Source organism: Dasypus novemcinctus, chromosome 21, assembly GCF_030445035.2.
Source record: "Dasypus novemcinctus isolate mDasNov1 chromosome 21, mDasNov1.1.hap2, whole genome shotgun sequence".
Lineage (NCBI taxonomy): Eukaryota > Metazoa > Chordata > Mammalia > Cingulata > Dasypodidae > Dasypus > Dasypus novemcinctus.
This window is the reverse complement of record NC_080693.1, coordinates 27986882-28014296: the sequence shown is the minus strand read 5'-3', so window position 1 is coordinate 28014296 and position 27415 is coordinate 27986882. Positions and strand designations below refer to the sequence as shown.

Genomic DNA, 27415 nt, shown 5'->3' with positions numbered 1-27415 from the left:
CAAACATGGTCATTCAGAGCGCAACTCTGGACCTGGGTTGAATTTCACTTCCAGTTCCAGCACTTCCTAAATCCAGTTCTAGGCAGGTCACCTCCTCTCTGGTCCACCTGGCATTACATTGCTCCCATGGGCTCTTCCAGTTTCAGCGTACTACCAGAACTTGGAGGTCCCAAGGGCCAAGCCCCAATTCTCCTGGCCAGCATCCATTTTTTTCTGAACATTATTGAAGTGGGGGGAAAAAATCTACCAAACACCATGGTAGGGAGATTCAGATGAGAGAGTGAGTATGAAAAAGCTTTATTTTTAGAGGTACTGGGGATTGAACCTGGGACCTCGTAAATGTGAAGCAGGCACTCAACCACTGAGCTACCCCCACTCCAATGAAAGAGCTTTGAATATTGAAATGCACTGAACAGTTATAAATCTTGGCAAAGCTAAGCATGAACATGGATACAGCATACAGAAGGCAAGACAAAATCTGAGAAGTTACTTGTCAAAATTATTTTGGGATTTTGATAGTATCTATCTATTGAAAGAAAAACTTATATGCAACTCCATGACAAAGATCTCAAAAGACCAGAAGCAATACGTACCTAGGGCATGGGGTCAAGAAGAATAATCGCTTCCTATTTTAAAAAGCAATACTTTTCCCCCTGATTATAAAAATAACACCTGGTTATTGTAGAAAAGTTGAGAAATATGGAATAGTACAAAAAAGGAAAAGAAACCCGCCTATAATTCCATCACTCAGAGATAACTACTATAACCATTTTTGGTGTATCTCTTCTTGACTTAAAAAAAAATCCTTATATGTGTTTTACGTAATTGATATTAACTAAATATACAGTTTTGTGTGCTGCTTTTTTCAGCTAACATTACAATAGGACCCTTTTCCATGACATTCCAACGTCTTCACAGTTACGAGGGTAATGGGCACCTCTGGCTTGGCCCCACGTGAGGACTCAGTGTTCACAGCAGACTGGGCATGATGCTGCCAGGATGGAAAAATAAATGAGACACAAGAAAAGCAGATGTAGAAGATCAGAGTCCACAAAGCGGATAAATTAGGGTGTGAGCTACCTCTTCGTGGGGGGAAGTTGCAGCTTTGTGAAGGCTCCTTCTAAGTGGGGATTCCTCTGCTCCATGCAGGGACGTGCTAGCAGATTTCCATCCATCTGAGATCAGGCAGGGCCAAGGTCAATGCCAGGAGGCTGTGACACGAAGGGCGGCCAGGAAATACAGCATTTCTGAATTGATAATATCAGTAAGTAGAAAACCCGACTCTGTGAGCTCCAGGGCTCTTGCCACACACTTTCAGGAGCACAGCTTAGTAGGAACCGAGTAAGACACTGGTCTGAGTAGCTTGAGGTTTTTAGCTCTGTGGTTGCATGATGGTATGAAAAAGCAAAACCAAATTACAAAAAGAGAAATCACTCCTGGATGGTTGGTAAAGATAGCACTTTAAAATCACCTGGGGACTTGACATCACCAAGAGGCCAGCCTTTGCGGGCACTCGTGTTGATGTGGAAGTGGCAAAATCGAGGGAGGAGAAAAAAGAGAAGAAAAAGGGGTGGGGGCTGGGAGTGCCCCAAGTGTAGTTCTGCCACGACTGGATTTTAGAGTTCAAAGTGCTCCTAGCTTTCTTCCTTTGGAGAATGCTCATTACATCATGGGGTAAGCGATGACAAAATAGTTAAGCTCTGAATCGATCAGCTTTCGGTACTTCCTGTAAATCTCCCGCAGCATCCTGTCCTCTTCATTTGTCTCGTATCTGTTTGTATAAATTCTCACCTGTGCCAATAGAGAACACACACACACACACAGTAACTACATCATCCAGCCACTGAAAACAATCAAATGATCTCCAAGCACTATTATTGGCAGATTTGGAAAAAGCCCAAGTCAACGACTGAGCAGGGTTCTCCAAATTCCCTTCTGTGAAAGTGTTAGTTTTCCGTGGACAGATTGAGGTGAACCAAGCGCCCACTCTTCCCTGCTTTGCTTCTGACCTGAGTCCCAGAGCAGAAGGCCAGGCGGGCCGCCTGCTGCCCTCGGGCTCGGCCCTGGGCTCCGGACCCCCTGCTCCGCCCCCATGGAAGCAGCCCGGGCTCCTTACCTTGAGCGTGCGCAGGGCACACTGCCCTTCCTCCTGACTCTTGAGGATCCGCTCCACAAACTTAACATCCAGGAAAGCCCAGATTTTGAAGTAAAACAACTTCCTGCAGGACAAGATGAGGAGGTGCAGCTCCTCGTCCAGCGACTCGTGGTTGTTGTTGAATTCAAAAGTTAATTTCTGGAAAACCACCAAAAGGGAAGACGGGTGTGGGCCGAGATGCGGGGACTGGCCGGGGTCATCCACTACCCAGGTTGGGCCTGCATGGGACTTTAGAGAAGGGACGCCTGGCGCGTACCTCTCAGAGGAAGAGATCGGAGAACGAATGCAAACTCATCCAAGTTGGCAAACTTGGAATTTGGAGTCCACTGAGCAGGATGCCGGTCCCAGCCCTGAGGTGGACTTACTGCGTGACTGCAGGTAAATCGTCAAACCTCCAATTCTGTAGCACGAAAGGATACTGATGCCTGCCCTGCCCACCTCAGGGCGAGGAGGGTATCAAAGTGAGCTATTAGCACGGTGTAGCCTCAGTGGTTAATTGTGGCATTCATTCCTATTAACAGCCATCATCACAACCTGCTGTGCGGTCCTCAGCAGGGACAGAAGTATCCTGATTTTATTGGTGGGAAAGCTGCCAGGGTAGAAAGCCGCCCAGGAGCGCTGAGCTCCCTCATGACCTAAGTCAAGTACGGCTTTTTGCTTTGCTTGGCTCTCTCCAGTCTATCTTTCCAGTGAGCAGGGACTGCTGTAACCAGTCAGGTCCCATGCCTAAAGCAGACCAGAGTTGCCACACTGCCTCCCGCTCGCTGTTGTGACCTGGTGGGAAGGCCGGAGGAGGCTGCCTACTTCTCACCTGTAGAGGCATCTTCTTACCTCAAAGCTCTGAACCCGGGACAGAGGAATTTTTCTTGGCTGACAGCCAAAAAAAGAAAATGTATTGTGTTCCACGTGTAGGGAATGAGCAGCAGCTTTTGTAGCCTGCTGTGGCCTTCGGGGGTGCAGAGAGACATGGTTTGGCGACATTCCCCGGAACCTACATTTGAGTCCAAGAGGCACTGGGCATGAGCGGGTTTGAGCAAGCCCAGCCGAGAGCAGGCAGCGGTGGGCTTCCCTCCGGGGGAGCCAGCCTCCCTGCCCTCACGTCATACCCACCTGCAGAGTGTGCCGGAAAATGGGCAGGAGGTCCATCAGCGTGGGCCTCATGGACCAGTCCGGGTCACTGAAATAGCAGCTTCTCAGACTGATGCTCCTGACCGGGATCTCCTGCAAGAGGATCCGGGCCAGGCGCTCGTACTTCAAGACCCGCTCAAAGAAGAAGTTCACCTTCAGGCTAGTGGCCTGCCTGGTCAGATTGGCCCACGACATGCCCCAGATGACCTGCCCGTGGGGGTCGTGGATGTGGCACTTGATGTTCATGGTGCGGAGGGTACTGGCATTGTTCTCGCACAGGTTCTCCAGCAGCTCGTCGGAGATGCAGTTGTAGTTGAGGGTCAGGGCGCCCAGGCTGCGGAAGGTGGCCATGGTCTTGTTGAACTGGGGGCTGCTGTAGACGGCGAGGTGATGGCTGAAGTAGTCCTCGAGGTTGAGCTCTGAGACCATGCTCTCGCTGCGTAGGTGGCTCAGGGTGTTGAGAACGTGGCAGCCTTGCTCCACGGTCAGCCGGGCGCCTTTCAGGTTGAGGTAATGCAGGTGTTTGCCCATCTTCTTTAAGAAGAAGCTCAAGCTCTTGATGAACGAGCTCCTGATGCTGGTCCTCCAGACCAGGCGGTCCAGTTCCAGGTGCTGGATGGAAAGCGCTTTCAGGCGGGTGTTCGTCTTGCCCAGGCACGACAGGAGGCCTCGCATGGTGACCTGGAACTTCCTGGTCAACATGGCGTTGTAAGGATTCAGGAATTTGATCTCCAGGTGCTCCAGATAACGACCAAATTTCTTTACGTACCAAAGAGCTGACTCGAATTCAGACGCGTGCACCCTGGAGGGTCTCCCGCTGAAAGTGATGGTCCTGTACCGCCAGAGGTCCGCCGAGTACATCATCTGGTTCCACTTTTTGCAGACGAGCGCTGCCCTGGACCTGTCCCTGTCTCCCAGCCACCAGAAAACACGACGCAGGCACACATCGGGCAGAGTGGCCCAGCAGCTCTGGTCTTGAGGTTGGATCAGTTCACTTTCTTCGTCCATCAGGGCACCTGGATGTACTGTGCAATTGTGTGGTGGGCAGGGCTTCCAAAAATGAGGAAAGAAAAGCAATCACTGTGGGGGGTAAAAAGGAAGAGCCATTACCTGTCAAACAAAAATGAAGTACATTTGAACAAGCTTTCGTCATGGTCCTAGGTGGATCAGGTACTGTGCCAGGGACAGGTGGCTCAACAATAAATTCACAATACAGTCCACACTTTAAAGGACTTCATTCTATCAGGGGAAACGACCAGTACTCAAAGACAACATGGTGAGAGAAGTGAAAGGTATAGGAGTATTCCTGGCACAGGGGTAGCACAACTGGGCTTGGTTAATTCTGTCTGGGTAAGGAGAAAGTACAGAGGGCTTCTCAGAGGAGGTGACATCTGCGCTGGGTTTTGAAGGGTGCGTAGGATTGGCAAGGCAGACCACGGTGGCCTAGCGGCAGTGGAGGAGGAACTGATGCACTTCAGGCAGGGAAACAATATGTGCAAAGTCACAGATTTATGGATTCACCTGATGTAGTCATATTTGGGGGCATTCAAATGGTTTGGACAGCTAGAGCTTAACTTGTAAGGGATGGGGTGTGGGTAGTGATGAAACTGGAGGTGGGGAAGTGAGCAGGTGCTGGACCAAGAGGCCCCTGAAGATTCTACCTAGAGACACTGACTCCAACTTCCCCTCACCCTGAGGTCTTGGAATTTTGACCTGGCTTGCCCCTTCCCTGGTGACAATCACTGTGTGTTGTAAGATACATCGCTGATGGTTGTGTTTACATCCAAATGACACAGAGGCAGGACAAGGGTGGGGAGGCCCAGCCAAGGTCATGGAGAGCCCCGGAAGGCTGCAGGGCTGTGTGTCTGGAAGCGATGTGGTCAGGCTTTGGGGGAGGAAGGAGTGGCGCATGAGTGGCTGCAAGGGTCCAGGTGTAAGGACTGGGACGGAAGGGCTTGGGGGTTCCTGAGAGGCGTGACTTGGTCCTTGGTGAAGGCAGAGCAAGGGAGGACTGGCTGGCTTCTGACTTGGGCCAGCTGGGAGGCCCAGGGGAGCTGGGCTGAGGCCTATCTGACACTAAGCCATCAAGTCAGGCTCTACAGCACCTGCTTAAGCGTGGATGACTTTTATTGCTTTCAGTAGACCCCCTGCCTGAAATCACCCCTCCTTTTCTCTGCCTCTCCAAAACCTCCCATTCTTCAAGATTCCAGCCCCACCTCTCCATAAAGCTTTTATTGGCTACCTTGCCAAGTGGTCAAGATTGTCTATCATGACTCAAAAAGTAAGCAAACAAAAAACAAACAACAAACCAAACCAAACACTATGGGCTGGAAGAGACCTGCAAATTCATTGCTTTATAGATGGAGACAGACGCCAAGAGAGGAGAAGGGACTTGCCTGTGCTTCACACAGCGGGACTAACAGGGCCCAGGCTCGTTTCTGGGCTTTCTGACCCTCAGGTATTTCTTTTCGATCCCCACTTCTTGGGCTGCAGGTGCAGAGTGGCCAGTTAATCATACCTCTAGATCCAGGATGGACTAACATTATTTGTCTGCGCCAGACCCCTCTCGGGTTTTCTTTACCCGTATATCCCACTCCATTGCCCCCATCACAGGTATCTATACCAGTGTGCCTGTGAGCATCTTTTTGGTTGTGTGTGATTGCCAAACATGTACTTTCATGCTTGTAAGGCTGATTCATGGTGTTCGGTGTACCTCTCACTGCTGCTTCTAGGGGCTGCAGAGAACCCTGCCTTTCTCCTCCCCGTTCTCCTTTCTCTGTCCCCTCTGGGCAGTGTCCATCCCTTTGCAAAACCTGTGCCTATGCCTTTCTCTCCCATGGGACCTGCAAACTCCTTGAGGCCAGGAGCAGCCTCATTCTTCTTTTGAGCAGGTACATAAGCATTTACAATGAATACATAGGGCTGTCTCTTCAAACACAGGGAAACTTTCAGGGAGCTAGGTACCCAAAATGTGCTCAAGAAAAACCAAACCAGTTCAAGAGCTAAACCAAACTCTTTGCCCTCAGTGAAGGTCAGATGGTCCGATGGGCAAATCTGTAGGGTGGAGTTGGGATAATGTCTTCTGTGGGCTGGGAAAGTTGTTGCAAGTAGCCCTACTGTGATCTGGCATTCTAGAGACTCCCCAGACCTTCCCACCAGGGAGAGGCAGTGTTGCTTAGGGGGTTGAATCCTGCCCCTCAGTTGCTAATTGTGTGACCTTGGGCAAGTCCCACATCTGTAAAATAGAGGTAATAGTAATACCTTTCTCCTAGTGTCGAGAGGATTGAATGAGCAGATATATGGAAAGCAGCAGGACAATGCCTGACACGTAGTAAATGCCATCGGTCTTCCCTGTCTTTAGTAGGTTGGCGCCAGAACCCTTCTGCAAGGAGGCTAAGAATGCACCCATTTTGCAAATGAGGACACAGAGGTGGAAGGTTCAGCTCCCCAGCGAGAGCACGTCGAAACTGGGGAGGTGGGATTTCGAACCCAGCGTGACTCCCGAACTCGGTCCGGCAGATGGCACAGCTGCCAGTGAGGGACGGAAGCCTCCCCGAGGTCTGTGCGGAGGGCAGCCCCACCTCCCCGCGCCGGCCTCTGCGAATCCGTGGCCACCCGGGTCTGAGCCCCCCGGGCCCGCCCCCTGCCCCGGTTGCCCGCGCCCGCCAGTTACCGGCTCGCGGCGCCCGGCTCGGGTTGCGCCCCGCTCGGGCTGCAGGGACGGCGAGCGCGCCCGCCTGCTCCGCCAGCGCCGCTGCTGCTCGGACGCCAACTCCGCGAGGGCGGGGGGTCCACGTCCTGCCCTCGCGGAGGCTCCAGGCCGGGCACCGGGCCGCCTTTATGACGCGCCGCCACCTGCGGGGCTCTGCTCACCGCCACCGGCCCTAGGGGCCCAAGCCTGAAGTTGTCAAATCAGCTGACAGTGCGCGCAGAAGGCCAGGCTGGCGCCCCGGCGGGGGGCTGCGAGGCGGCGGGCTCGGCGGCCTCGGGGTGAGGACGGGCCCCTGCCCCTTCCCGGCAAGGGAGATGTTCAGCGGGCCCGGGCTCGGGCCTGGTCAGTCCGTTGCCTTTCCTGCGCCTCCCGGGACCCTGCGGCTTCCCGGGAGCCCGGCCGCGCGCTCCTCCTTCGGAACCCTGCTGCTGCGCGCTCTGGCGGGGGGCTCCACTCCCGCCTGCTCAGACAAGGCCCCCAAAGACCAGCCTTAAGCAAACCTGACTTAGGGAACACGCCAAAGCTTGAGAACGGCGCACATTCCCAGTCTCTGGAGAGTGGGTGCATCTAACCCACCCACCTTCCTTGGACCTTCCCTTATGTGCCAAGGGCTGGTGCCCTAAGGGGTCTCCCCAAAGCCCAGGCAGAAAGGTAGGGGGGTACTGTTTGCCGGCGGGTAGGTTGCATCTCTGGGCTTCTCCCAGGGACTCTCCCTGCGCAGAAGTCTTCGAAGGTGCCCCTTTTGCCTTTCCCCTGGCCCTGGTTCACCACCCCAGGCTCATTTCTCTTTCCTTCTTTCAATTCTTTTCTGCTGCTCCCCGCTTCCCCCCACTTCCCCGCGCACTGCCTCCCCCTGCCCTCCCTTGCCCCCAGCCCTCCAATCCAGTAAGGAATCCAAAGAAAGGTGAAGAGAGACTTTCATGGAGGTTTTTTTTATTTTTCAGGGGCAAAGCTGGCTTCTCCAAAATGTCTCACCTCCAGGGCCCGGATCTGGAAGAACTGGAGACGCTTTGGCTTTTGTTTTTAGGCGGGCTTATCTGTAGCCCCTGGGCAAACTAACGCCTCTGTTCAAAAGAAGGACAAGAGTTAAAATCCAAGCCTTTTCGTTTTACAAGAAAGAAACCCAACAAATAAAACCCATCTCTTTTTCACAAGTAAAGACTATCATAGAAAATAAGCAGGAAAACCAGTGTTAAAAAAACGAAAACGAACGCTTTGAAATCAGTAGTACCTTTTCTTTTCCAGATTTAGCTGGAATTTCTCACTTGTTTCCCTCTGGATGAAGCTAACCTCCAGCATTTCTCCTAAGGAAAAGGATATTAAAACGGTTGCTGCACTTAAAGTGGGTAGTGATAGTTCCTGGAATTTCTCTGGGTGTGCTGCCCACTACCCCATCCCACTGCCTAGAGCTATAGGCACCCCCAGATTGGGCTGAGATGGCCTGGAAAAGGCGTGGAGCCCACGCAGCCAGGAAGGGGCTCCCTGACACTAGGAACAAGGTTTAAGAGAGGCCTGTCGTCAGCAGGGGGCGATGAAGGGACAGAGCAGAGAACGCCCACACTGTGGACTCTTAACCAGTATGAAAAAAAAAGGATGTGAGCCATATTATTTGATCTGGAGGGATTTCCTTGAGCTTGGGTATTGCTGAGTTATAATTGGCATAGAAGTGTGTATAAGCAGGACTCCAAGTGTGTCTCTTTGTATGTGGTTATATAATAGGGTTGCCAGATAAAACACAGGATGCCCAGTTAAATTTGAATTTCCGATAAACAATAATTGCATGCACATACTTATGCTAAAATGTTTATCTGAAGTTTTTTTTTTTAAGGATGGGGAAAAGTATGGAAGGAAACATCAAATTGTGGGGCAAGGAAAAATCCCATCTCCAGAGAGTCCCAAATTAGCCCATGTTTGTAAAATTATATGCATACGTGCATGTACAGATGCATAAAGAAGTTAGAAAAAAAAGATTTATACCTACATTTTTATAAGAAGAGCAATCATATAAGGCAAGTAGCAGAATAATGAGTACAGTACAATATTTGGAGAGTAAGAACCCGTTCATATCCTTGTCTGTGCTTATTTAGGTTTGCATGAGCAGATACAACGCGGTCAAAGGCCACCTGTCAGGCCATTGAAACTGGCATCTCTGTGCGTGGACTGGGGAGGTGGGGTAAGGGGTGATTAGCTTTGCTTTTATACTTCTTTGTATGTGTGATATGTCATTTTACAACAAAATCTAGCACTTTTGTATTTTGCAACACATCAAAAAATATGAAAAAGAAATTAATGAGTGGCATTCAGCCTAGAATTTAAGAGTACACACCTTGAGACTATATGCATGTGGATTCTAGGCTGGATTCTGCCGCTTTCTGATTGTGTAACCCTGAGGAAGCTACTCCACCTTTTTGTCCAGTTTCCTCATCTGTAAGATGGGGTAAAATCCCTGTCTATTGCTTATAATGAGGATTAACTATTTGTAAAGCACGTAGCATTGTGATGGGCACATAATGGTTAACTACCTCCAAGGTTAATTTTTCCTATTACTAGACAATAATCCAGTAGGTAAAAATCAGGATATTGGTATAGAGGGAAACGTACACTTTGATCTACTTGAGGCAAAAGTTCTGACCAAGCCACCAGCTGACTTAGGACCTTGACCGAACCACTGTTCATTTACTCAACAGTTTTGAAGCACTTTGTGTCAGTCCCTGGGCTGGAATCTGGTGATACAGACAGGAAAGATCTGGCTCTACTTTCAAAGGGGGCCCAGTCTATGGGAGATGTGGGGTCAAATAAACCAGGTGGCGGGAGCTCTGAGTGGGTGCCTGAGCCCTCTGGGCTCACGGAGTGTGGGGAGAGGAGAAGGCCCTTCGGCTGCAAGGTTGGCTGACATTCTTCAGGTCCTGGATTTCTTTAAGCCATTCTCCAGAAGGGCCTCAGCCTGGTCAGGAGAGAACAGAGGCTGGTACCTGATGCCGGTTTAGGGTTGGCAGGGGAAGGAGGATGCCGCACTGAGAACACCTCCTCAGAACGTCGTAGGCTGCCTCGTCTCCTTGAGGAAAGGTGCTCCAGGATGTGAGCTCAGGCCTCCGAGGAAGACGCAGGGCTTTGCTTTTGACTCTTGGCTCTTGTTTTGTTGAATTTTCAGAAAGAAGCGGAAATCTGTTTGTATATTTTGTCTTTGGACGAACAACTTTCTCTGTCTTGGAAGTCTGATCGTCAGCAGGCTGGAATGGAAGGGTTGGAGGAGAAATTTCTGTCTCTGAGATTTTTTGACAATATTCATGCTGCAATTGTAATACATCAAATTTTTTAAAATGACTTTCGCCTTAACAGCCTGACACTACAGTGGGCTAGATAGCTGGAAAACTTTCCACTAGAAACACTGGTTAAAATTTAGCAAATCTTCATTTAGGTACATAACTAACTTTGCAAGAAAGGAAAACACCTTTCTTCATTTCCAGAAATGAAGGTCTGACCTGTCCGGTACATCAGCTGACGTAGTGGTTACGGGAAGGGATGTGGGGTCAACCTTGTAGCTAAGGGCTTGGATGAGAGAAAAGCCCCATCCCTGCAAGGAAGGGAACTGGCACCGAGATCCCCCCTTCCCTTGCATAACGCTTGGACTCTTGAAGACTAAACTGTGGTGGCTTAGAGAAAACAATCAGTTAATTGGAAAAGGAAAGTGGCAGGGAAGCTTTTTATCCTGACTTGGAATTTGAGTGTGAGGAAGAAGAATTCACACCCCCGAAGAGTCAAGATCGCAGGTCCATGCTGATCTTGTGTTTGGGATTTGAACTTACACCTAGCCTCATGGTCTGGGAATCCCCAAGCTGAGGATTTAAGATAAAAATTGGGATGTGTGGCAGAAGCAATCGCACAATCCCACTGCAGGGACATAACTTCAACCCAGACCACAAAGGAGTCTCCCAAATAGGCTCATTGGATAGGAACTCACAGTCCAAAATTATAAACACACAAAGGAGCAATTCACCTTGAGTGAGAATCACAGACAAAACCAATAGCAGGGTTAGCCTCCGGGAAGTTCAGATATTGGAAGTATAGGACAGAGACTCCAAAATAACTTAAAATGATCAAAGGTCTGGAAAGGAGTGGAAAACAAGAGAAACAGACATGGAATTAAAACCTTAGTGGAAAAGTTAAAGAAGCAGATTAGATTTGGCCAAAGAAAGAATGAACAAACTTGAAGGTAGATTTGAGGGCATTGCCCAAAATAGAGGAGAGAGAAATAAAGAGATAGAAAATGTGGAAGATTAAGAGAAAAGGCTGGAATGAGAAGTCCAAGTATATATATTCAATATGGCCCAGAGGGAGAATTGGGAGAAAGTGAGAGAGGCAGGATTCAAAGGGATACTAGCTCAGGATATTTCTCAACTGATTCCACTGTGCTTGCAACTTTTCCATAAGTTTGAGACTTTTAAAGTAAGAATTAGACAACATAAATTTAAATATAGATAAATGAATATTCTACATAGAGCTTCAGAGTGGCATCTCTTTTAGAGTCAGGAGTCTTGAGTTTTCATCTTGCCTCCTGAAGGGAAAGTTGCTTCCCTTCTTTGGGCTTCATTCTCAGTCTGGGAAACAAGGCATTTGACTGAATCAGTGGTTCTTCACCGTGGCTGTACATTAGAACTTTCTAGGAGGCTTTTTGAAAAATAGATGTCCACATATCTACAACTTAGTCCCAAATAATTCAGGAAAAATTATACGTATATACATACCCACACAAACACACATACACGTGTATGTAACGGGTGAGAGAGATGGTGGGTAGGAAGAAAGATAAGGCAAATGTGGCAACATTTGGGGACTCTGGGTGAATACCATATAGGGATTATTTATATTAATTATGCAACTTTTGTCTATGCCTGAAATTATTTCAAATAAAAACTTTTTAAAAAAGATGCCCAGGGTCCACAACCTGGTGATGGCGTTGCAGATCCGTGGAAAATGGCTTGGGGGGCATGCACAGCCAGGAGAAGGCCTAGTGGCTGGGGGTGCAGGGGAGGGGTACGTCGTTAGCAATGCTGGCTTGGAGCTAGGTGAGTGGAGGACTTCCCCGGGGAGCTTGTGACCATCGCGTTGGATACAGGTGAGGAAGATGGGCATCTGCCGTGGGTGAGCCAGCAGCTGCAGACCACGTTCCACCACTTCCAGGGGGTGATGGGGCTGCTCTGAGGGAAAGTGCAGGGTCTCAGCCACTGCACTTAGGACAACTAGAGAGACTGATGAGGATGATGATGATGCGGACAGTGTGGAGGAGATGGAGGTCACCGCTACGAATGATAGGGAGCTAGCAGGTCTGCGCCCAGCCTGAACCCTCTGGTCCAGACTCCCAGGCTATGGAGGAAGAGGATAGAGTGGAGGATGGCTGGACCATTGTCTGGAGGAAGAAAGGAGTGGGGCTGGAAGTGGGTTGGGTCCTTGTTTGTGAGTTGATTTTAGGCTTGTTTGAAGGGTTGTGGACCTCTGTCTGGCCACCCTATCCCTTCTGTCTCCCCCATTCGCCTGCCCAGGACCCTCCCGGGGAAGAAAAGCCAGGAGAGGATCAGCAGGAGTACAGATACTCAGCGGTAGGGGCTGGCTGGGTCAGGAATGGCGAGATGAACAGAACACACAAAGGCAAGGGAGAGTAGCAGAAGATGAGAATGAAAGCTGTGGTGGGCGCCTTCCCTCCCACACAGACCAGACACACAGACAGACACACGCCCAGAACTTGGGACCTCCCAGGAATGTTCCCTTTCTGCAGCCCAACCTCCAGCCCTGGGTTCCTCAGGCATTGTGAGCCCTTGGCTGGGTGGGGAGCTAGGCTTTGTCTTTTGTGTCCTCTACCCCCTTTCTGTACTCTTTATTCCATCCCAGGGAAGTCCTGGGATGAGGTTTAAGACCTCCACTCATAGTCTGTGGCTTGACCTGGGAGTAACCCTGCAATCAGCCTTCTGGGGGGCCGAGCTTCAGAGCTCAGCAAGGAAATGATTTCTGGGCCCACACTAGGAGTCTGTTGCTTTGGACAAATAGATGAATTCAACACATCTGTGCACTGACAGTTTCTGTAAGGCAGAAATAAACTATTTTTCTTGTTCTTTCTTTTTTCAAAAAAGGTGCCCAGATGCTACTCCAGAGTAATTAAATCAGAAGACTTTTTTGGGGGGTGGGACCCAGACATCAGTATTAAGAAAAAAATATGTAGGTGATTTCCATGTACTGCTAAAAGCTGAGAATCATTGGACTAGGCAGCGCTTCTGAAACTCGAAACACCTGGGGATCTTACAAAATTATATATTCTGATCTAGCAATCCTAGGGTGAGGGCCTGAGATTCTGTAATTCTAACCAGCCCCCATGTGACGCATGTCAAAAAGCAAGCAGCTGGGGGGTGGGGGCAGCCAAGATGGTGGCAGAGTAGGGGGCTCCTGGAGTCTGCTCAAGCTACAGGGCAGTTAGTAGTCACCCAGAGCTACCCAAAGCACCTGTTTGGGGGACCCAGGAGACCAGAAGAGCATCCTGCAACATCCTTGAAAGTATGGGAGGAGGAGACTGCCCATCTGCAGAGAGAATTCCTGAGTAGAGCCCTCACGCTGCGGAGGTTGGTGCCCATGGCACAAACTGCCTCAGGAGCTATTCCGAGGCTTGAGTTGGAAACTCCATTTCCCAAAAAACGGGGGAGGAAGACACGGTGTGGCACTGACTTCAGCTCCTGATTGGTAAATTCGGTGCTAAAGTATAATCCTAGAACAGCTCAGCTTTGAGCCTGTCCAGGTCAGAAGGAGGCCAGTAACCGCCATTTTGACTCTGCCCCAGGCATGAGGGGAAGCGGGGCTGATTGAAAATCCCAGTGCTGGTAGGGACTGGCTTCTTTCTACCCAGATCAGATTGCAGCTCTAGCCTAAACCCCAGCCCTACCTCCAGCAGGGAGGAAGCTGGGGGGACCTGCACCACCAATCTGGGAAACTGCAAACCATGCCACAGAGGCTGGTGCTCCTCCTACTCAAGTGGCATAAGCCACCCAGGAGCTATTTTGTGGCTGAAGTTAGAAGCTTCATTTCCCATAAACGGTGGAGGAAGAGACAGTTGTCCACTGACCTTAGCAACTGATTAGTTGCCTCAGCTAGCTAAAGTATAATTCTAGAAACACTTAGGATTTGAGCCTGTCCAAGTGGGAAAGAGTCCGGTAGCTGCCATTTGACTCCACTCCCGGCATGAGGGGAAGCCGGGCTGAAAGAAAATCCAAGGAAGTTAAGGACTGGCCTCTTTCCACCAAGATCAGAAGTAACCCTAGCCTAGGCTCTAGCTCCACCTCCAGAAGAAAGGAAGCTGGTGGGACCTGCATCAGGCTCTCCAGGCAACTGCAGATGCTCTCTGCTGGCACAGACTGAATAGTCGGACACCTGGGGCTGCATGCCCACACCCCAATAGGATAGGAGAGGTGCTGGGTGTCCTTGGCCTCTCTGGGAAATGGCAGGAGTTTTTAGCCCACATGAACTGGTTTGTTGAAGGCTGTCGAGGCCATCTCCACCTCTCTCCCCCCATAGGATAGGAGGGGACTGGTGTTCCCTCAGCCTCTCAGGGCACAACTTCAGGTGCTTTTGGCCTACGCAAACCCGACTTTTGGGCACCTGTGGCTCCACCCCATCCCCAATAGGACAAGAGAAGGACTGTGTTTTCCCAGCCTCTCTGGGTAAGTGCAGATGCTTTTGGCCCACACAGCCTGACTGGTGGGTACTTGTGGATCCACCCTCACTCCCCAATAGGAAAGGAGGGGGCTGGTGTTTCCACAGCCTTTCCAGGCAATGGCCTGCTTGGGCTGGACTGTTAGATGCCTATGGATTCACCCCCAACCCCAATAGGATAGGAGTGGTCTGGTGTCTCCATAACATCTCTGGACAATGGTGGGTAATTTCAGCTTATAGGGACTGAACTGTTGGGTGCCTGTGGATCCAATCCCATGCCCTAATAGAATAGGAGGTGACTGGTGCTTCCTCAGCCTCTTCAGGTAACGGTGGGTACTTTCAGCCTATAGGAACTGAACTGTTAGGTGTTGGTGGTTCCATTCCTACCCCTACAGGGCAGAAGTGACAGTACTCCCTCAGCCTCTCAGGGCAACTGCAGGCATATCTGGCCCACATGGATTGGATTGTTGGGTACTCCAGAGGGTCCATTCTTACCCCTGGCAGGGAGGGGTTCTGGTGCTACATCAGTTTACCTGGGCAACTGTGGTCATTTTGGACCCACACAGCACAGCTTGCTGCCCACAACTATAGCTCCATCCCCACCCAAGGTAGGGGAGGAAGACGTATGAAGCTTCATCATTCTGTCCAGTCAACTACAGATAGTCTTGTCCTGCCCAACTTGGATTATACACAGCTGCAGCTCTGTCCCTACCCCTGGCAGGGAAGAAAAGTGGGAGAAGTTTCATTAATTCCTAGAGCAACATGGACAGCTTCAGCCTCCATAGCTTATAGCACCAACTGTATCCTCAACTCCTACTACACAACAAACAAGAGAAAAGACAAGAAAGCCCTGAGCTAAAGGGAGAAACTGCACTCAGAATAAATACATCTGACTTTTGCAAGCCAGATGCAAAAACACCCACAAAAAATTACAATCTATACCAAGAAACAGGAAGATATGGCCCAGTTAAAGGAACAAGATAAGCCTGCAGATGACATAAAGGAGTTGAAACAACTAATCATAGATGTTTAAACAAATCTCCTTAATAAATTCAATGAGGTGGCTAAAGAGATTAAGGATATTAAGAAGACACTGGGGAAGCACAGAGAAGAATTTGAAAGCATACCTAGAAAAAGAGCAGATTTTATGGGAATGAAAGTTGCAATAAAGGAAATAAAAATACATTGGAGGCATATAACAGTAGATTTGAGGAAGCAGAAGGAAGGATTGGTGAGCTCAAAGACATGGCCTCCAAAAGTGAACATTCAAAAGAACAGATGAAGAGGAGAATGAAAAAATTGAACAGGGTCTCAGGGAACTAAATGATGGTAAGAAACATGCAAATATACATGTCATGGGTGTCCCAGAAGAAGAAGAGAAGGGAAAAGGGGAAGAAGGAATATTTGAAGAAATAATGGTGGAAAATTTCCCAACCCTATTGAAGGACATGGATACCTGTGTCCAAGAAGCACAACATACTCCCATCCAAATAAATCTGAATAGACCAACTTTGAGACACAAACTAATCAGAATGTCAAATGCCAAAGACAGGGAATTCTGAGAGCAGCAAGAGAATGCATAATATATAAGGGAAACCCAATAAGATTAAGTGCTGATTTCTCATCAGAAATCATGGAAGCAAGAAGGCAGTGGTCTGATATATTAAGATGCTACAAGAGAAAAACTGCCAGCCAAGAATTTTATATCTGGAAGATTATCTTTCAAAAATGAGGGTGAGATTAGAATATTCACAGATAAACAGGAACTGAGAGAGTTATAACAAAAAGACCAGCTTTGCAGGAAATACTAAAAGGAATGTTACAGCCTGAAAAGAAAAGATGGGAGAGAGGCCTGGAAGAGAGTCTAGAAATGATGACTGTATCAGTAACAGTAACCAAAAGTGTCAAAAATAAAACAACAGACAAAACACAAACATCAAAATGGATGAAATAAGAACTGCCTTTACAGTAATAACAATGACTGTTCATGGATTAAACTCCCCAATCAAAAGACACAGGCTGGTGGAATGGATAAGAAAACATGAGCCATCTATATGCTGTCTGCAAGAGATTCACCTTAGACCCAAGGATAACAATAGATTAAAAGCGAAAGGTTGGAAAAAGATATTCCATGCATGCAGTAACCAAAAACAAAAAACAAAACAAAACAAAAAACCTAGGGTAGCTATACTTTTATCAAATGATATAGACTTAGAAACAAAACTGTTATTAGAGAAAAAAAGGGACATTACATATTAATAAAAGGGATGATTCACCAGGAAGAAATAACAATCATAAATATAATGCACATAACCATGAGGCAAACACTGGCAAAACTGAAGTGAGAGATAGACATCTCTACAATAATAGTTGGAGATGTCAATACAGCACTCTCAGCATTGGACAGAACATCTGGGCAAAGGATCAATAAAGAAAAAAGAGGAAACGGACTTTGGCCCAGTGGTTAGGGCGTCCGTCTACCATATGGGAGGTCCGCAGTTCAAACCCCAGGCCTCCTTGACCCGTGTGGAGCTGGCCATGCGCAGCGCTGATGCTCGCAAGGAGTGCCGTGCCACGCAGGGGTGTCCCCCGCGTGGGGGAGCCCCAAGCGCAAGGAGTGCGCCTGTGAGGAAAGCTGCCCAGCGTGAAAAGAAAGAGCAGCCTGCCCAGGAATGGCGCCACCCACACTTCCCGTGCCACTGACAACAACAGAAGCGGACAAAGAAACAAGACGCAGCAAATAGACACCAAGAACAGACAACCAGGGGAGGGAGAGGGGATTAAATAAATAAATCTTTAAAAAAAAAAAGAAAAAGAAAAAAGAGCTTGAATAATATGATAAATGGACTAAACCTAATGGATGTATACAGAACTTCGCACCCAAAAACAGCAAGATATACATTCTTTTCAAGTGCTCATGGATCTTTCTCCAGGATAGATCATATGTTGGGTCACAAAGCAGATCTCAATAAATTCAACAAAATAAAAATTATACAAAGCACTTTCTCTGATCATAATGGAATAAAGTTGGAAATCAACAAGTGGCAGAAAAAGGGAAAATTCACATATATATGGAGATTAAACAACACACTCTTAAATAATCAGTGGGTCAAAGAAAAAATTTCCAGAGAAATCAATAAATATCTTGAGACGAATGACAATAAGAATACAACATATCAGAACCTATGGATGCAGCAAAGGCAGTGTCGAGAGGCAAATTTATAGCCCTCACTACTTACATTAAAAAAGAAGAGAGAGCTAAAATCAATGACCTAACTACACAGCTGGAGGAACTAGAAAAAGAACAGCAAACTAATGCCAAAGCAAGCAGAAGGAATGAAATGACAAAGATCAGAGCAGAAATAAATGAAATTGAGAACAAAAAGCAATAGAATTAACAAAACCAGAAGTTGGTTCTTCAAAAAGATTAATAAAATTGCCAAATCCTTAGCTAGACTGACTGAGAAAAAAAGAGAGAAGATGCAAATAAATGAAATAAAAAATGAAAATGGGAATATTACTATTGACCTCACAGAAATAAGAGAGATCATAAGAGGCTGCTATGAACAACTTCGTGACAAAAAACTAGACAATACAGACTAAATGGAAAAATTCTTAGAAACATACAAACAACCTACACTGACTCTACAAGAAATAGAAGGCCTCAACAAACCAATCACAAGAGATTGAACCAGTCATCAAACAGCTCCCCAAAAGGAAAAGCCCAGGACTAGATGATTTCACAGGTGAGTTCTACCAAGCATTCAAAGAAGATTTAATACCAAACTTACTCAAGCTCTTCCAAAAAATTGAACAAGAATGAACGCTACCAAACTCATTCTATGAAGCCAATATCACTCTAATACCAAAGCCAGATAAAGATATTACAAAAAAAAAAAAGAAAATTACAGACCCATTTCTCTAGTGAATAGATGCAAAAATCCTTAATAAAATACATGCTAATCAAATCCAAAACACATTAAAAGAATTATTCATCGTGATCAAGTGGGTTTTACACCAGGCAAGCAAGGATGGTTCAGCATAATAAACTACATTAATGAATCAAAGAAGACAAAGCACACGATTTTATGGATTGACACAAAAAAGGCATTTGACAAAATACAGCATGTTTTCTTGATAAAAATACTACAAAAGATAGGAATTGAAGAAAACTTTCTCAACATGATAAAGGTCATATGAAAAACCCACAGCTAACATTATGTTCAATGGTGAAAGACTGAAAGCTTTCCCGATGAGATCAGGGACAAGACAAGCACGCCCATTGTCACCAGTTGTTCAATATAGTGATAGAGGTAAAGCTAAAGCAATCAGGCAAGAAAAACAAATAAAAGTTATCCAAATCAGAAAGGAAGAAGTAAAACTTTCACTATTCACAGATGATATGATTGTATATCTAGAAAGTCCCAAAAAGTCTACAACAAAGCTGCTAGAGCTAATAAACTATTTCAGAAGAGTGTCAGGATACAAGATCAATATGCAAAAATCAGTGGTGTTTCTTTATACTAGTAATGCGCAATCTGAGGAGGAAGTCAGAAAGAAAAATTCCGTTTACAATAGCAACTAAAGGAATAAAATATTTAGGAATAAATTTAACCAAGGAAGTAAAGCACTTACATTCAGAAAACTATAACGCATTGCTAAAAGAAATAAAAAAAGACCTAAATGATTGAAAGAACATTCTATGCCCGTGGATTGGAAGACTAAATATAATTAAGATGTTAATTCTACCCAAATTGATATATAGATTCAATGCAATCCCAATAAAAATTCCACCAGCATTTTTAAACAAATGGAAAACACAATTATCAAATTTATCTGGAAGGGTAAGAGGCCCTGAATAACCAGAAGCATCTTAGAAAGGAAAAGTGAAGTTGGAGGATTCTCACTTCCAGACTTTAAATCATATTACCTAGCTACAGTGGCAAAAACAGCATGGTATTGGCATAAGGATAGACACATAGACCAATGGAACCGAATTGAGGTTCAGAAACAGACTCTCACATCTATGGCCAAGTGATTTTTGACAAACCTGTCAAACCCACCCAATTGTGAAAGAATAGTCTATTCAACAAATGATGCTGGGCGAACTGGATATCCATAGCCAAAAGAAAGAAAGAAGATTTCTATCTAAAACCTTATCCAAAAATTAACTCAAAATGGATCAAAGACCTAAATATAAAAGCAAGTACCATAAAGCTCCTAGAAGAAAATGTAGGAAAACATCTTCAAGACCTGGTGGTAGGTGGTGGAATCTTAAACTTTACACTGTAAGCACGAGCAATGAAATAAAACATGGATAAATGGGGCCTTCTCAAACTTAAGCACTTCTGTGATTCAAAGGATTTCATCAAGAAGTTTACAAGACAGCCCACTCAGTGGGAGAAAATCTTTGGAAACCACAAATCCAATAAGGGTTTGATTTCCATTCTATGTAAAGAGATCATATAACTCAACAACAAAAGAGCAAGCAATCCAATTTAAAAATGGGCAAAAGATTTAAATAGACATTTCTCCAAAGAGAAATACAAATGGCTAAAAAATGTTCCATATCACTAGCTATTAGGGAAAAGAAAATCAAAACAACTATGAGATATCATCTAACACTACATAGAATGGCCATTATTAAAAAAAGAGACAACAGTAAGTATTGGAGAGGATGTAGAGAAATGGGAACACCTCTTCACTGTTGGTGGGATTGTAAAATGGTTCATTCTCCGTGGAAGACAGTTTGGTGGTTCCTCAGGAAGCTTAATATAGAACTGCCATATGATCTAGCAATTCCTCTAGTAGGAATATATCCAGAACTAAAAACTATGACATGTACAGATATCTGCACACCGATGTTCATAATAGCTGCGTTATTCACAATTGCCGAAAGATGGAAACACCCAAGTGTCCATCAACCAATGATTGGATAAACAAAATGTGGTATATACATACTATGGAATACTATGCTGCAGTAAGAAGAAATGAAATTGGGACACATATGATGACATGGATGAATCTTGAAGACATTATACCTAGCGAAGTAAGCCAGACACAAAAGGACAAATATTGCATGTCTCATTAATATGAACTAAATACAAAGAATAAGCACATGGAGTTAAAACCTAGAGTATAGGTTATTAAGAGATAAGAGGAGGGCTGAGAAGAACTACTGATGCTTAATGTATGTAGAAGTTCTAATTAACTTGACTATAAAAGTGGGGAAATGGGTAGAGTTGATGGCAACACATTATAGTGAGTAGCAGCTGGTTTATAAATGAGACTGTGACTGAAAAGGGTAGTCTGGGGAAGTAAATGTTAACTGAAAGAAAGCTAAAAAATAATCTAGGGACTGAATAACACAGTGAACCCAGAGGTGAATGAGAATTGTGGTTGAGGGTAAAGATGCAAGTATCCTTCTGTGAGCTAGAGCAGATGTACAACACTATTGTAGGGTGGTGGGAATGGAGAGAAGCATGGGAAAACTACAATTGGTGTGACCTATAGACTGTGATTAACAGCAATACTATAATATTTTTGGATCAATGCCAAAGATGTACTGTGTTGGTAATGGAGGTATATGGAAAAAGTGCCAAATGTATGCTATGGACCATAGTTGATGGTAATAGTCTGATGATATATCTCAAAATCTAATAAATGTTCCACCATGGTGTGGTGTGCTGGTGAAGGGGTGTTGTATGGAAATTCTACACCTGTGTATGATTGTTTTACATGTGCATGACCTCTGTTATAAAAATATTTTTAAAAAATAGCATGGGTTAGAACTTTCAGGGAAAAGAAAAAGCAAGCAACTGCAGGGTGAAACAAAGCTATCTGTCCTTCAGCTAATGGACCATAAACAAAATGCTGTATGTTCATACAATGGAATATTATTTTGCCATAAAAAGGAATGTAGTACTGACACATACTACAACATGGATGAACCTTGAAAGCATTATACTCAGTGAAAGAAGCCAGTCACATATTAGATGATTCCATCTACATGAAATATCCAGAGGTAAATCCTTAGAGATAGAATGCAGATTAGTGGTTGCCAGTGGGGGTGGGTGGGGAAGGGGATATAGGGGAGACTACTTAATGGGTATGGGGCTTCCTTCTGGGGTGATGAAAAGGTTATGTACCTAGATAGTGGTGATGTTTGTACAACATTGTGAATGTACTGTCACCAATGGTACATTTTATGTTTGTACGTATTTTACCACATATAAACATATACGAGGTCCTGGGTTCAATTCCTGGTACTTCCTAAAAACAAAAAATAGACAAACAAATGAAAAAGTTGGCTTTCACCGGGAAGTAGCTGTAGCTCAGTGGTTGTATGCCTGCTTCCCATGTGTGAGGTCCTGGGTTCATTCCCCAGTACCTCCTAAAAACAAAACAAAAAAATAACAACAACAACAAAAAAACTGGCAAGGAGCTAGATCATCCTTAAGGTCTCTTTAGTTCTGCTCTTCTATAGTTCTATGAATTGAAGGGGAAAGAAAGGATAAATAGTTCTCTGCCCAATGATGAGGTGATAAGTTCCTTTGGAGAGAAACCTTGGTATGCTTCCCCAGAGGAAAAATGCTCCATCTTGTGCAAAAGAGGGGAGTTACTGGGCACAGGTAACTCCCTAAACCTAAAAGATGCCTAGGGCTTAGGACTATTGAGAGAAGAGGGCGTCAGTATTCCCAAGAAAAGTCAATCAATCAACCACTCAATCATATATCATTGCACCTCCACAGAGTCCCCGTTTTGTACCCAGCCCTGATATCAGCTTTATGGTGGTAAGATGGAGAAAGTCATTCAGTTTTACCAAGGAACTCGCAATCTCCTAGAAGAGAAGACTCCCATATGGGACAGAAACAATAATAGGCAGGTTCTATTGAGGATCAAAATGCAATATCCAGGCCCTAGAGGTTGGAGATGGTGAGAAGCGATCAAGGATAACTGGTCAGGGAGGCTCTTTAAAGGGCTGGGCACAGGTGAAAAATATATGATGAATTACATATACTGAATTATGAAAAATGTATTCTGAATTAGCCTAAAGCAGTTCATGAAAGATCGCTTTTTTGAACAAGGCAAAAAGAAATATGAGAACCTCTAATATCTGTGCTATGTAAAATTGGGCCCAGAATCTGCCTTTCATATCACACTCTCTGGAATCTGGATTAGTGATTGGAACCATTAACAATTACTAAATGCTACTCACCACATGGTGGAAATCCTTATTTCCTGGAATCCTTTGGTTGCAAGAATGAAAATGGATTTTCCTTGCAGGAACTGAAATTTTCTTTCCTGAATAAGCACAGAAATACCACCGCGAATGACCACGGGCAACCCTTGGTCAAAGCACCCACGTAATTTTCTTTATGGCTATAGATGTGTGCTCAGGTCAGCACTCAGCCCTGATGAAGACACTTTTTCCTGGAGGAGGACTTGTTCCTAAGGAGATGAAGGAAGCCTTAACCACAGGTGCCAGCTCCATCCCATCTGACTGCTCATCCATCCCACCCATTTCCAAGTCAAAACAGGTGGCCCTTGCAGCCATCTTTGTTAATTGTACACCTTGAAGGCCAGTCATTCTGGAATGAGGGAAACCTACATAGATCTCATGCTTTCCAGTTTTTCATTTGCCATGTTGACCTTAGCTAGTATTGTTTAATAGGAGAGATTTACTGTCCAAGACTCTCTCTACACTCTACTATGTGACCAAGACAACTAGTGAAGTCAACAGACTATCTGTGCCACTGATGGCTTGTGGCCTTGGTGAACACACCCTCATAAAGAGGTAATTGGGTCAAGTGGACATGAAATGGTACCAGGGAGCCAACAAGCAGAACCAGGGGCTGCAGCAAGTTTTCTTCTGTCCGTTGCCAATGGTGGGAAAAATCTCCAGATTTGGTGTTGGGAAACTTGAGTGTCCAGTCTTATTTCTGTCTCTAGCAGATCCCTACTCCATTCTGTGCATCAATTTCGTGTCTGTAAAAGGCTGCAGGTGGGCAGGAAGATCTCTTCCAGGCTAGGATTGTGCTGGAGGAGATCAGAGAGAGCCTCCCATTTCCTAGGGCTTCCCCTTGCCTATGTGCTCATCTGTGTGGCTCCCAGGCCCCCGCCCACTGGCCTCTTGGTCTCTCTGGACCCGCCATTTGAAGTCCACAGCAGACATACAAGAAGGCCACTCTAGCGCAGGGTCTAGAACTAAAACAGCCAGCACACCCTCCAGGTGAATTTGAGAGAGACACAACAAATACCCTTGCCATCCATCCTTTTGAGAGCTTACTCTCCTTGCATCCCATCCAGGAAGGCTCTGGCCCCAGAAGCTTCCCTTTTCCTTCCCAGCCTGTGCTCCTCACCTCTCCCGAGCTCGGCCTGTCTGCCCTGACAGACGTCTTTGTGGTGGGTCAGCTCTCGGAGCATGAAGTACTGGTCGCAATTTGTACAGCGCTCTGTCCGGCAGCCGCAGTTGCCCTCGTGGACTCCCAGCTTGCTGAAGCGCACGGCCAGCTCACAGAACTTACACTTGACGGGGCGCTCACGGCATTCATTGGCCTGTGGGAGGCGGGCAGGAGGGGCATGATCACTGGCCCCTTGGACTGGAGGCAGGTCAGGGACATGAGCCTGTCCCCCCAGGAAATCGAAGCCAATAAGAGAAAGCAGATGGGAAGGTCCAGAGACGGGGATGGTCCTCAGGGAATACGAGCTCTCTTGGACTCATGGACCAGGGCAGGCCCTTCTGCCCAGCATCTGGGGGGTGGGGACCTGCGTGCCTGTGGTAGGCTAACTCTCCATTGCTCTCAGAGCCTGCTTGGGTGAGAAGAGAGGGAGAGATGGAAATCTTTCTTATTAGCCTCTCCACCCCTCCCCCTCTCCTCTCCGGCTTGGCTGTAAAGGAGAAATTGCATTCGACTCTCACCTCATGAAACTCCAGCAGATACTTCTGTACGCTCAGCTGACACATAGGACAGCCAACCTAAACACAAGGAAACATGGGTTCCACCAGCACCTATGGCCTTTCTCCATGCCTGCCTTGGCTCGTGGCGTCTTAGGTTTGACCTAGAGGGCAGGGCTCAGGTGGTTATCTCGGTTTCCCTGTAGTACCCAGCCTGGTGCTTGAGAGGTGTTGGTGGGATGAGGTGAGTTGAAATGGATTCCTGAGCTTGAGGATCTCCAGGAAGGAGACACAGGACTCCGGGAGGAATTGACATGAAAAAGCAGTAAAGAGAAATCATCTGGGCCAGGCTACCTTCTTGGGTCCCTCTTGCCTGTGTCTGCTCTTCACAAGTCTCAACAGAACATTCAACCTTTCCTGAGACAGGGACCCCTTGCCCTGTCTAAACCCGTAAGTCCATAGGGAAAGGATTGGAAATGGAAAAATGGGGTAGAGTTGGCTGAGCATGAGAAAGGCAGAACTGCTGTTTCCATGTCACAGTCGGGGGCCTGAGGCTGGAGGGGCTACAGGACTTGTCCACCGCAGCTGCAGGGAGCGCGGCGGGCAGGACTGGACTCCTGCCCCTGGCCACCTCGCTCCAGCTCCGGCTCCTCACCTGCTGGTGCTCTCTCTCCTGGTGCTCCTCCATCTTCTCCTTTCGGATGGGCTCCTTACATCCTGGGCAGAGGGCCAGGAACCGCAAGCAGTGGGCCTCGTGGAGGGCTAAGTGGGCAGAGGCCACTCTTCTTTTGCTAGGGGTTCATGTGGGAAGAAAAACAGGCTTATTTTATGTATAAAACAAGGAGCCATTCTTCCCATGCAGGGCTGGATCAAGAGCTGCCTTAGTTTGCCAGGGCTGCTATAACAAAATATCACAGACTAGTTGATTTAAGCAACAGGAATACATATAACCTCACAGTTCTTTGGGGCTGCAAGGCCCAAATCAAGGCACCCACAGACCACACTTTTTCTGAAGTCCATAGAGTTCTGGTGGTGGCTTGCCTGTGACCCAGAACTCAGTTGCAGCCTCCATTACGTGCCTGTCTGTCTTCCGTCCACCTCCGTGTCCAATCCCCTCTTTTTAAATCCAGTTGTTGGGTTCAGTCCCACCCTGATTCAATTTGGTCTCACCTCAATAGGCTCTTTGGTTCTATTACAAATGACTTACAGCCACAGGAGCAGGGATTAGGGCTTGAACACGTCATATGGGGACATGGCTCCCCAACAAGATCTTAGGGGACTTAAACTTTGATGATGACGCCACCTGACCCTTCTCCACGTTGGTCTAAAATCAGAACAATGCAAAATCATAAATAAGTGTAAGGACGCTCCACAGTGCCTGCAGCAGGTGGGAAGGAGCAGGAGGGAGAGATGACGAAGGGGTGGGAGGAAACTTCTGGCAGAATGGAGCTGTTCACTGTCTTGCTTTGTGGTGATGGTTTCGCAGTTGCATTCAGACATCAAGAGATGTCAAATGACACACTTTAAAAAATGTGCAGCTAATTGTAGGTCCATTATACCTCCATAAAGCTGTTTTTTAAAAGGAAATATCAAATATCAAATATCAAGTTCTTTCAGGTATTTTTTCTTGTGGGCTGGCACCCATAGTCAGGTGGGAATTCCCCAGCCACCCTCGCGCTGCCGGCAAAGGCAGTGCTGACTTTTCAAATACAGAGCTTCCCATGTCTCCAAGAGGCCTTGCACCCCCACGCCTGTGGGCTCACCTGTGGCAACCCGGACAGAGGCCCCAAGTTCCTTCTTGGAGACCTCAATGAGAAAAGGCTTCTGAGCCTCCCAGTCCCCATTAGGGCATTTCTCTAATAATTCTCACAGCCAAGAAATGTCTCCTTTCATTTCAACAGACTTGCTGGGGGACACTCAGTGGCTGCAGCCCTGTGAGCCTGGGTGGCCGTGAGCGTGGCTGGCCCCAGCCCCTGGCACGTGGGACCTGGCCAGAGAGGAGCCATCACAGCCTCCCTCCTCTCGCCTCTGCGCTGCACAGGCAGCTGTCATCGGGCTCTGTCCTTTCCTCTTACCTGGCCGGGCCCCTTTCCCCATCCGCTCTCCCTGCCCTGTCCCCTCAGCTCTTCCTCCTGAGCTGCCTGGGCCTGTTCACAGACCAGGGAGCCGGCGGGTCTGCTTGGAGTAAAGCTCTCTGGGAATGACCCGCCGTGGTTCCTGCCACAGGCGGGGAGCTTCTGGAGGGGGCTCGCTCTTCAGCCCCCTCAATTAGAGCTGTGATCCGGGACCCTGTTCAGTGCTTGCCCCACCCCTCACTGGCTCCCTCTTCAGGTGGGGCCAGGAATGGACCTGGAGAATCTCCACGGGTTCCTTTCTTTCAACGGTTGGTGTGGAGCCTATATTATCGGAGCCTCAAATTAGGACCCAAGTTCTGACAAGTATCAGTAATCCAGTTGGGACAATGAGCTTGGCTATTTGTCTTCAGGACTGTCCCAGAAAAGTCTAAAATATCGGATATAATGTAATAACATATAACGTAATAGTGCCCACCCCTCACCCAGAGATTTACTGAGTGGAAACCCTCCTGTCCTAGGAGCTCACATCACCCACCCCTCCCGTCCAGGCATTTTTACGCAGGGAGCCTTGCCTCCTAACTTCCGGAGCAGCCTCCTCACCTCTGCCCCTCTCTGGGCCAGCCTCCCGGCGGCCAGGGGTGGCAGCAGGAGGTTAAAGTGCCGTCTTACCAGTTCCTGCACTCAGAGATGTCCTCCTCCATGCTCTGGCCTCTCGAGTGTTTTAGTTTCGTTTCCTTTGCAGAAGAAACAAAACT

At 47.0% G+C, this 27415-nt stretch overlaps 2 protein-coding genes and 1 long non-coding RNA gene across 8 annotated transcripts; 1 reads left to right on the top strand and 2 right to left on the bottom strand.

Annotated features, from left to right (window-relative positions):
- Window positions 1-280: 280 nt before the first annotated feature.
- Window positions 281-7016, bottom strand: FBXO39 (F-box protein 39). 2 transcript variants are annotated; one of them, XM_071210381.1, is made up of 4 exons: window positions 6957-7016; window positions 3266-4363; window positions 2117-2293; window positions 281-1791 (listed from the first exon to the last, which is right to left on the bottom strand). In XM_071210381.1, the coding sequence occupies exons 2-4, from the start codon at window positions 4289-4291 to the stop codon at window positions 1663-1665; spliced, it is 1332 nt and encodes a 443-aa protein (XP_071066482.1). In that variant the 5' UTR covers window positions 4292-4363; window positions 6957-7016; the 3' UTR covers window positions 281-1662. The 2 variants fall into 2 exon arrangements, with proteins under 2 accessions (XP_071066482.1, XP_004455597.1); XM_004455540.4 differs by lacking the exon at window positions 6957-7016 and adding an exon at window positions 6545-6787.
- On the top strand, window positions 5297-10836 carry LOC131275006 (uncharacterized). The gene is made up of 3 exons (XR_009182361.2): window positions 5297-5741; window positions 6645-6841; window positions 7940-10836. It is a non-coding gene; the product is annotated as an uncharacterized lncRNA (long non-coding RNA).
- Window positions 7912-27415, bottom strand: XAF1 (XIAP associated factor 1). Of its 5 annotated transcripts, none has more exons than XM_004455537.4 (8): window positions 27330-27415; window positions 25241-25376; window positions 24610-24666; window positions 24050-24245; window positions 22906-22991; window positions 9968-10285; window positions 8227-8299; window positions 7912-8059 (listed from the first exon to the last, which is right to left on the bottom strand). In XM_004455537.4, exons 1-7 carry the CDS (start codon window positions 27359-27361, stop codon window positions 8243-8245), a joined length of 882 nt encoding a protein of 293 aa, XP_004455594.2. In that variant the 5' UTR covers window positions 27362-27415; the 3' UTR covers window positions 7912-8059; window positions 8227-8242. The 5 variants fall into 5 exon arrangements, with proteins under 5 accessions (XP_004455594.2, XP_004455595.2, XP_071066483.1 ...); XM_004455538.5 differs by having other exon boundaries at window positions 9968-10225; XM_071210382.1 differs by having other exon boundaries at window positions 25241-25386; window positions 27330-27372.

Bases quoted from the DNA above. Each gene is read 5' to 3' on its own strand.
- XAF1 (XM_004455537.4), bottom strand. From the start codon at position 27,361: ATGGAGGAGGACATCTCTGAGTGCAGGAACTG. The intron at 24,246-24,609 runs GTGAGAGTCGAA...CGCCTCCCACAG, and splicing joins ATCTGCTGGAGTTTCATGAG to GCCAATGAATGCCGTGAGCG. The intron at 22,992-24,049 runs GTGAGGAGCACA...GTGCTTATTCAG, and splicing joins ACAGGCCGAGCTCGGGAGAG to GAAAGAAAATTTCAGTTCCT.
- FBXO39 (XM_071210381.1), bottom strand. From the start codon at position 4,291: ATGGACGAAGAAAGTGAACTGATCCAACCTCAAGACCAGAGCTGCTGG. The intron at 2,294-3,265 runs GTGGGTATGACG...GTGGTTTTCCAG, and splicing joins TTTTCCGGCACACTCTGCAG to AAATTAACTTTTGAATTCAA. The intron at 1,792-2,116 runs GTAAGGAGCCCG...CTATTGGCACAG, and splicing joins GTGCCCTGCGCACGCTCAAG to GTGAGAATTTATACAAACAG.